Source organism: Stylophora pistillata, chromosome 5 (genome assembly GCF_964205215.1).
Source record: "Stylophora pistillata chromosome 5, jaStyPist1.2, whole genome shotgun sequence".
Taxonomy (NCBI): Eukaryota; Metazoa; Cnidaria; class Anthozoa; order Scleractinia; family Pocilloporidae; genus Stylophora; species Stylophora pistillata.
Window position 1 is genome coordinate 1,535,081 of NC_142523.1, and position 9,920 is coordinate 1,545,000.

A 9,920-nucleotide genomic window follows, 5' to 3' on the forward strand; every position below is an offset into this window, starting at 1 on the left:
ACAGCATTTAAATTAATAATTATGCCGGCGTGATTGATTTGAGCCGTCCTGGAAGTCAAAGGGTATTTGGAGGAGCGTCGTGTAACCAAAACTAGATAAATCACAACGACCGCAGAGAAGAAAGATCTTCGGTCTCCTGAGCAAAAGGGAACTCAAAATGGAATAATAATAATAAAAAACAATTGCTGAAAGCGCAAAAAAAACGTGAGATACTCAGTCGCAATTCGTTGAGAAAGCGTGGCGAGTTTCTCAATGATTATCAGGGGAGCACATTGCAGTAGAACTGTTGTCATTGAGAACAAAAATCTAAGTCGCTAAATTGGTAGAACTGCTCAGGCGACTTTTCTTAGAAGACGCAAAAACTTTTGGGCCCAATGATTTATTTTCCTTTTTCCACGAACCAGTGACCATTTTGAAAAGACAGCGTGGAAATGCTGACGTAGAACTTGGCTCGTGCGTGACGTAGCAGTGACAACGTAGAAATGACAACGTGGATATGATCGCGCAACCGTGACGTCACGGCAACAAATCAATTTGTTACACTACAATTGCGCAATATAAATATCTCCTCGCTTTAGATCAAACAGTGGCATTTTTTTGCGAGGACAAGAGCAAGCAACACCCTCAGTGATGGATTCCATTCTACAGTACGTTCAAAACATCGACATTTACACTTGGTTGGCGTTAATTTTTGGCGTTTTAGTGCTCATCTACTGGCAAGGTTTGCGTCGATACAACTCTATCCTGGGCGGTTCTCCGCTCCCGGGTCCAAAACCCTGGCCCTGGCTCGGTAACCTCCTTGATATATTCAAATATGGTGGCATTCACAAAATGTTCCTAAACTACTTCTACAAGTACGGACGAGTGTACAAGTCGTGCTTCGGTCGCTCGCCGATTATTGTCGTCACCGATCCCGAAATAGTCAAGCAAATTATGGTCAAGGATTTCCATAAGTTCCCAAATCGACAAGCCTTCATCAATCCCAGACCACCTCTGAACTCAGGGCTGTTCATCGCTAAAGGAGAGACGTGGAAGCGTATAAGGACGACTCTAACCCCGACCTTTACCGCGAACAAACTGAAGCAGATTGTACCGATAATAGAAAATGCCTCGCAAAAGCTTCATGCCAAAATGGAAAAGTTCTCCGAAACGGGTAAGTCATCTTAGACCTTAGACTCCTTTCACTGCGCGCATTACGTAAGAAGGAATGTTCATGGCTGAAAATTTAAATCTAAAACATTATTTGTATTATTGTCCCACGATAAAATTTTGCGCTGTCTAAAATTTTTGTTCATCCTCAAAATCATTGGAAAGATTTTGCTCGTAACACTGAATTTCAGTTGTTGTATTTATATCAATTCTAGCACACCCTAAAAAGCGTTATTTATTCAAGGAGAGCTATCGGTCGAAGTTATGAAAGATAAATTGAAACAACACCCGATATAATTAGAATAAATTACATTTTTTAAATTAAAGCCAGTCTTAAGAATCTTTGGTAGAGAAGACATTTCAATATGTCAGGCTGCAATTGTCTAAGGAGCCTTTTTGATAAAAATTTACATTTCACAGTTGTTTTTTTAGCATCCTTTGTTTGGACGGATTACAAATTTGTCTTAGCGATCAGATTCTGAATAATTTACCCGGCGGGACTACTTTAAAAGCTATTGTTTCATTTTTCTCACACTATTTTGTTGCATAGTCCATCTAAATATCTACATGGATGGTTCTTTGCCACCTTTTTCTCCGTTTCGTGATTGAGTTAAGGGATTACGATTTCTTTGACGGTTTGTTTCACCAGGACATCACTAGTTTTGATTAAACCTGTCAAAAATGGAAATAAATTTTCTAAGTGTCACGCAACGCTTTTGCCACTCTGTCTGATTAATCTTTGCAGTGAATATCATTTTTACATTTGTGTACCAAAGATTAATTATGTAGATTTGATTTAGTTGTAATTCTTAAAACTGTCATTATCATAAAACTCCAAAGGCATGACAAATCTATTCTAAGATGAGCGCTGTTTAAGCGGTTTTTATCATGGTTACTCTCAGTGACGTCCTTGGAGAAGTCTGTAATGTCGCACACATGCAGAACGGAATCGGCTCGGCGGGGTACTTGAATCAATCTTTGCTGAATATGGGCCACTGGCCTCTCAGAACCCCAACCTTTTACAGTTCAATTATGGACCCCATATTGGTCACTTTTGATAATCTGTAAAAAACGTTTACTTTGAATCTTTCCATCTTAAATCCCGAAAGACAATCCAGTCGTAAAAATGCGACTCCATCCCGCGACACACTACAATTAGCCTATTGCTAGCGTAGTGCTAGGAAGTACACCTCCCTCTCCCCCCGGGAAATCGGCTGGAAAATACCTATAATATTGGTGATAGCTCATCTTTCACATGCACTCAGAGCCAAGACATGGGAATCGTAAGAATATCACAGAGGGGATCATTAAAATTTTTTTTACAGAGGCCTATGAGAGCATCTGGAAATTTCACTTCCCCCTCCCCCCTAGGCAAAAATAACGCGTGGTCCCTTTTTTCAATTTTTTTTTTATTAATTTTTTTCTCTAGGTGAGTCAGTGGATGTCAACCGTCTTTTCAGTCTTTTCGCTTTAGAAGTGATCATGAAAGCAGCATTTGGATTCGACACTGACGTGCAAATGAAACCAGATCCAGAGTTTGTAGAAAAAGCTAAAAACGTCTTCAAAACACCCATCTACATTCGAGTGTTCTCCGTGTTTCCATTCTGGACCTACCTCAGCCGCTTCTTCAGCATCCTCCAGAACGCAGATTATTTCGTCGCTTTGGCCAAAAGCATGCTTGACCAACGAACCCAGCAAGGTTCAGCAGGAGCTAGAGATTTGGTACAGCTTATGCTGGAAGCCCACGAGACCACAGTAGATGGAGTCAGTAAGTTAAGTGATAATGAAATCATGGCCCAATCTATTACCTTCTTGTTGGCCGGCTTCGAGACTACCGGAAGCACTTTGACAAATGCTGCATACCTCCTGGCAGACAATCCAAAGGTTCAAGATAAGCTCATTGAGGAGATCGACAAAGCTGAAGAGGCCCGTGGAAGTACCCCCCTTTATGATCACGTGCAAAAACTCGGGTACTTGGATCAAGTCATCTCTGAGGTCCTTCGCCTTTGTTCCCCGGCTTTTAATCTCATCCGTCGCTGTGATGAAGAGGCGGAGTACAAAGGTATCCGTATCCCTAAGGGAGTTGAAGTCAACGTTCCCTCATACGTGCTGCACCGAGACCCAGAGGTTTGGGAGAGCCCCCTAGAGTTCAACCCGGAGAATTTCTCCCCCGAAGCAAAGGAGAAGCGGAACCCGTATTCCTTTCTCCCGTTTGGAACAGGTCCACGCCAGTGTATGGGGATGCGTCTTGCTCTTTTGGAGATTAAACTCGCTTTGCTGAAAATCCTGCAACGATTCAAGTTTGAACGTGCTCCGGAAACCGTGGCTACGCTGGAACACCGAGCTGTGCTTCTAATGGCGCCTAAAGACATTATATACCTCAAGATAAAAGCGCGTTAAGTTTTCACATTCAAGAAACATTTTCCACTAACTATATCTGCTGGTAGATTTGTAGCATTATTATCTTACAAGTATTGAGCGTCTTTGAGGAACCATACTTTCATGTAAATCATCATTCAATGCGGGTGTAACAAGTACAATACGCGCGGAAATTTTGCGAATTACTCGGTAAATTTTCGAGCCCCGTTTACATGGGCGAGGAAAAATACAAGTGCAAAGTGTCACGCAAAGTGTGTTATTATGTTAAACCATCGAATACGGGATTCATTATTCTACTATTATTTCATTTTCTAGTAAGCGGTTATCTTTCGATTTCGGAATACTTACATCGGCCTTATCTGAGTAATGAACCGATCGCATAAGGCGTGCGAGAAGGATGAAAACAACACAAACGAAACCAATAAAGTGATATTTTTGAGAGCAAAAACTCTGATGGTCCTTAAAGTTCATTGGTGGACATGCTGAACATTCGTTCGGTTATTTTACTGCTTTGCTGTCCGCCCCTATGCTTACCTTGTTCTACCCTCCCACCCCTCCCACCCCAGGGGAGGACATCCATCACACAGTAATCTCATGTGGGGGAAATTAACGTCTCCTACCCCTAACCCTGCAGGAGACGAGACCTCCATTTATTCGTCCCTATCCGAGAAGACTAGAATATCTAACCATTTCTTGATGTTATAGAAAGGTAGCAAATTCTTCTCAATTATTTCAAGACCCTGAGTGTTGGTCCGGCCGGGGCTCGAATCCTCTACCTCCCGCACAACAGTCCAGCGCTCTATCCATTGAGCTAACCGGGTGGCGGTTCTCATTCGAAAAAAAAAAAAAAAAAAAAAAAAAAAAAAACCTATGCTGCACAGACTGCCATAATAAAAAAGTTTTGATCAAGTTTTTGTCATTTGTATAACTGCTATTCTGACCTCTTAATGATCTCTACAGGATTCAGGTAAAACCCCCTTCTTTAGTAACCCATGACCAGCTTAGGATGACTTAACTATTTTCATCAGCCTCTGCTTACTGCCATGTTCTCATATGCTCGATAACTTCTTCCGAAGTTTCCATTGAATATTCCATCGCACTCCTGTCTCTAATTTCTAGGCATGGAAAGACTGATGCGAACAATGCTTCCGTGCTGTGTGGACGCTTATGACCTTTAGTCACATCCTATTTTTGTATCGTGTAGTAAAAATTTTCACAGCTAATCTTTCCGAGGTAGGTTGCCGCTAAATCACACTCTGACCAAAAAGAGAACTTTAAAACTCAAACGAATTTCCCCTTTCCTGCCGCATTCCGTGGGAAGCGGAGGGGAGGGGGGGGGAGAAAGAGATCGGCGAGGGGAGGGTAGGGTTGATCTGACTTAACGAGCATGCCGGGAATGATTTTTAGCTACACACAACCTTGGCACCTACGACCACTTACTTGAACATTCAAACAAAACATAGCACCAGAAACTATAGTCAATATACTAATGAACTTCAGCAATTGTCAGGAATTTACCAAAGAGGATAGTTTTCGACTTGCGCTTTTGCTAGAGCCAAACTATTTTTATCCCATACGACTTACGTCATTACATATTTGTAACCGTGAGAACAGAATGGGTTCTGGGAATGAAAGGAAGCCATTGCTTTAACTAGTACGTGCTCGAAACGTTGTCTACATGTTTCTAAGAGTCATTTATACATCTATCTAAGCAAAGAAGTGGGTCTTGTCCGCAAGTGATTCAATTAAGAGATCGAAATTTCAAATGCATGCTGTCGTTTGAGGTAAGATTAAACTCGGTATTGATAGTTATTGAAGAACCATAACTTAGGGCCTGATTACATGAGCCGGGCTGGCCCGGTTAGCCGGGCTGATTTCTTTTGTTTTGGCGTTCACCAAAGCGTGAAAACAAAAGAAATCAGCCCGGCTAACCGGGCCAGCTCGGCTCATGTAATCAGGCCCTTAGACAATGTCTATGTCAAGTCATAGATTACAAAATTCATCGCCTAACCAACAGTCGAAGTCAGCGAGGGTCTGTCAAAGAGCGGAAATAGTATTGTAGCCCTACGTAGATATACGAGGTATATACTTACGATTAAGTTGTTGCGCTAAAAAGAGCTTTGAGCATTTAGACGTTATAGGAAATGCGAGTTTCCTTTTGGAAACATAATTTGTCTCAGTCCGAAACTTCACCGATAGCTCTGCCATCATGTAGATTAAAAAATCGCAGTTTTCAGACCTCATTAAAGGCGTTGTCTACACTCCACTGTTTTTATCATTTCACACTGCTTGTTTCAATTTCAATTTCAATTTCAATTTATTTATTTGTTAGCAATACAATATTATCACAGTCCTAGGTGACCCGCAATTAGCAAGCTATTCTAGGCGGGCCACCCTTCTAAAACAAGTGCTGTCTCTGCTAATGATCACATACCGATACAATTAAACAAAGATAATCATTAAATAAAAATACAATTGTTAAATAAAATAAAATAAAATTAAGTCCGTTGAATAATTAAATAATCAATTGCAATTAATCAATAATCAATTGCGTTGTTTGTTGAGCTGGAATGTAGAATCGATGTAACCTTTTGATGTTTGTGTCCACTTCTGTGAAAATGTGCTCTTCTAACGATGGACATCATATTACTGGACTGAAAGCCGTTATTTACACCAAGTTTTTGGACAAATTGTTAGATGCAAATTTGTAGCATTGTCTTTCATTTCGGTTTGTTTCGGCAATTGTTTCATTTTCCCCCTACGGTAAGACTGAAAATATTAAGTTAGGTATAAGAGCCCTCTCATTAATATAAATTAAAGAAGCCTTATGTTAGCTTCTTGCTTAAATGGCTGGTACGTAAGGATCTCTTTCGGTTCATATCTTTGAGGAGATGACAGGTGCGCGTCATATCAACTTTTGTTTCCAATTATCTCTGTAGATTACTTGTCAGTGTGAGGGTACAAGTTCTATTTCGAATTCTGATATCTGCAACTGTCAACCCTGTGGAGTTGAGGAAAGCTAGCCTGCAATTAATTTTTGTCTATAAGCAAGTCATTTGTCAGGCCAAGGACAAGTCTTGATCGGACAAAAAGCCAGAGTGGTCGAACAAGAATTTTTTGGTCGTTAGAAATTGAAAAATAGAGATATTTACGTCATTTTCTTGCGGTTTTTCAGTACAGATCCTTCCAGTTCTTTTTTGGGGAAGGATTTGTTACATCTTGCAATGATATTAATTTAATAAAACTAAGAAAGTTTGATCTTTGCTTGTACACTTTCCTGTGCCCTGGGTTTGGTCGTCTTGTCTTTGCTCTATCCCTCTTCTGGTCATCATTGTTCAAAAATTCAGGATTTTCGATCGATTGCTTTTGTTTAACCCAACACGCTACCTTTTCACACTTGCTGAACACAAACAAAACCAAATGTTGATTGAGATTTTCCTGAAGAGATTTCAGATGTGATTGTGGGGCACACTCTAACTGCAGCTTTGGAAAATCCATGCTAACCAAACAAATAAGAATGTTTTTCCTCAGAAAAAACACAAATCTACGGTCGTGCTGTTATATCAAACTTTGTCTTTATTCACCTGATCACACGTGTATTCCGTGTTTTCCCGCGTAACAAGTTCCCCGAGAATGAAAGTTAGTTTTGGAATTGTAGGTGATCATGACTACAAAGCGTGACTAATTTTTACATTCAAGGCAATCACTACAGAAGTGGCAATAAATAAATTTTATGCTTGCACAAATTTGGTGACAGGCTTTTTATTATTATTATTATTATTATTATTATTATTATTATTATTATTATTATTATTTTGGGGGATATAAACTTTATTTTCGAGCTGTGGTCTTTTTTCTTTCTTTAAGCTATGGAGCCGACAACAGCGGAGGCAAATCAGGACCATGAATATGACAGCACTAAAGGTGTGAAGATCATATTAAATCTCTATTGTCGCCCCCACACTGTCGTTCCTTGAACCGTGATAGCATCAAAAAATGCCCAATTACCTCTGGATAGGTAGTGATTACTCTTATGACCTAAGGTTATCAAAGCAGTCCAACCTACAGCTATGATACCAATCTTTTCAAGAATTGATGTTAAAAATACCAAAACTTTTTATTCAGTTATTTCTGCGAATTATATAGTATTGTTAAGAAAAACTTCTGATTTTATTTGTTTTGGTTATGTATTAAGTTGTTGCCTTGATTTCAGTTCTATTTAGATGTTTATTTATATATTTATATTTTACTAATTTTCAGCCAAAGATGAATGTCATGGTAGATCCGCTAATGTACCCCTGGATTTTGATTGTGTTACGTTATCAGGTAAGAAACTACACTTGGTAGGTGGTTTTGAAAACTACAGCTATAAAAACTTTTTTCATTTAGAATAAAAAAAATGCGATATGCCTAGAAACACCTAGTTTGAGGCAGCCTTATTGGAATAATTGACAACTCTGACAGTCACATAAATCTGACTTACAATTATCTCAACATTCATAAATGCAAAAGTACCTCAGCCTATCAATCGTCGCTAAAATTTTCCCGTGCTATTAACATTTTGCCAGTCTCTTCTTTCCAGTTTCTCATTGACTTATTGAGATATTTCCTTTGCTTTGACTTGCTGTTGAGGTTACTTTGGTATTGTCTCTAAGACGCTCCATGAGTACTCTAATCTTTTTTACCAGTTTGCAAAATATTGATCGGCCTCATAAACCAGTTTATCTGGTTATTTTCAAGAACTTTTCCCATGTGCAACACTGAACGACTGGCCAGTCGTCGAGTCATTGACTGAGTCAAACTACTGTGATTGGAGAACAACTTGTGTTGCCCTGAATCTGTATGCCTTATGGCTAAGTTGTTTTTCGCCATTAAAGGCTAACGGTTAACCTCAGAAACACCCTCATTTAAACCGCAAAGTGATCCTCTTTAAACAGCTCAAGTGAATTAAGGCCTGGGTCCCATGACTATTTTCTTTATATTTCACAAAATTGTTTATAACTTCCAAGAAACTGGACCGATCTCAGTGAAACTTTGCCAAAAGTCGAGACTTAACCTTCTCTATCGATCCGTGACGTCAAGGAACCTGTGTGAAATTTGATACCCCTAAAAACTTGCAGTTTAAGCACCAAAAATGCTGTGTGCCATTACGAGCAAATTCCCACTATGTATTCCCTCTATAACAGTGAATAAACCGCTCATTCAAATCAGTGGAAAGGTAATCTTGACAAAAACGCCTGGAATGAGAGTAAAACTTCTGTTATTTTTCGTAGACATTGGATCGTGTTTTACTTAGTTCAGATTTTGCATTGTTTTCAAATATTTTTGCCGAACATAGCTGAAATTTCACTTCGTTCCAGGCGGAAATAAAGAGAATAGTGCTAAACAAGTTTAAAACATATAATTAGGCAAATAAGTATTCTGATCTAATACTGGGAAATTGAGAAACTCGCAACTGCGTGTATTAGCCTTTGGCCGCCATTTTGTCACGCAAGGAGCCCTTCGAACCCCAATGGAACAGTTGCCATGGATGAATATCAGCCAATTAGCTTTCAGAAAAGAGTGTACAAGGCAAGACCACGCAGTCTAAGAGTGAAAGAGAATTTCAAAGGCCATAACACTGCAGTTACACTTAAAAACGAATAAAAATTCAGCAGAAATAATGCGCAAATCGGTATTTTTTTACAAATAGATATTTTTAGTTAGTTTTCTGGGCAAAGTGTTCTGACAGACTCAATCCAATTACGACAACCTGTAATGTAGTGTTAAAATGATTAGCCTGTATTCTTTGTTGGACAAAGAATAAAGGCGAATCATTTTTTTTTTAGTCAAGTCAATGAGGGAAAATGCGGGCTACCTCTAACAAAATTTGTAATCCTATCTAAGGCGGTCTAAATTTACAGATATACATTACTAGTTTACGTGCAATTTTCAAAAGTTTCCAGTGCGCGCCCATGTTGTGGTTAGATCAAATCGTTGCGAATTTTACTGCTGAGAAAGGGAAATAGAATTAGCAATAGAATGTCATCGGTGTTTAGCTGTGGTTTTTCTAGGGTGGCTGTCAAAGAAAGTTTTTATAAACCTGGGAGTGTGGCTTACGAAAGCAATCCCGCTCAGCGATGGGAAAACTACCACAAGTTGCTCAATGAATCGGCGCACGAGAAATCGGCTGTGGCGAGGACACTGTTTGTGAAGAAGTCTAGAAGCGTCTATGATTTGTTTCGAAAAATGAACTCTCAGACCAGAAATGAGTACCTCCAGTACTTTTCTCTTAGAAACTGGAAGGCATTACCTGAAACACAAAAATCAGAGCACACGAGGTCAAACTGTGATGCCTGCCAAGTTAATCACTTTGCCATGCAATCTATTTTTCCAAACGCTGCGCAGCTAAA

At 39.5% G+C, this 9,920-nt stretch overlaps 2 protein-coding genes and 1 long non-coding RNA gene across 4 annotated transcripts in view; 2 read left to right on the top strand and 1 right to left on the bottom strand.

Annotated features, from left to right (window-relative positions):
• The first annotated feature begins 543 nt into the window (after positions 1 to 543).
• Positions 544 to 3,976, top strand: LOC111330805 (cytochrome P450 3A11). Its single transcript, XM_022935759.2, has 2 exons — positions 544 to 1,153; positions 2,579 to 3,976. The coding sequence occupies exons 1-2, from the start codon at positions 631 to 633 to the stop codon at positions 3,547 to 3,549; spliced, it is 1,494 nt and encodes a 497-aa protein (XP_022791494.2). The 5' UTR covers positions 544 to 630; the 3' UTR covers positions 3,550 to 3,976.
• Positions 3,977 to 5,146: 1,170 nt separating this feature from the next.
• Positions 5,147 to 9,920, top strand: part of LOC111330779 (uncharacterized) — a 30,052-nt gene continuing 25,278 nt past the window's right edge. The window contains exons 1-3 of one of the 2 annotated variants that reach the window (XM_088762169.1): positions 5,147 to 5,312; positions 7,396 to 7,452; positions 7,789 to 7,854. In XM_088762169.1, the coding sequence (XP_088618295.1) occupies positions 7,398 to 7,452; positions 7,789 to 7,854 (121 nt within the window). In that variant the 5' untranslated portion in view covers positions 5,147 to 5,312; positions 7,396 to 7,397. The remainder of the gene's footprint in view (positions 5,313 to 7,395; positions 7,453 to 7,788; positions 7,855 to 9,920) is intronic. The other variant, XM_088762170.1, reaches the window with a different exon arrangement.
• LOC148729778 (uncharacterized) overlaps positions 8,915 to 9,920 on the bottom strand; it is a 6,786-nt gene continuing 5,780 nt past the window's right edge. The window contains exon 2 of the long non-coding RNA XR_016002120.1: positions 8,915 to 9,920. This exon is cut by the window's right edge and continues 973 nt beyond it. This is a non-coding gene — a long non-coding RNA (uncharacterized LOC148729778).

Bases quoted from the DNA above. Each gene is read 5' to 3' on its own strand.
- LOC111330805 (XM_022935759.2), top strand. From the start codon at position 631: ATGGATTCCATTCTACAGTACGTTCAAAACATCGACATTTACACTTGG. The intron at 1,154-2,578 runs GTAAGTCATCTT...TTTTTTCTCTAG, and splicing joins GGAAAAGTTCTCCGAAACGG to GTGAGTCAGTGGATGTCAAC.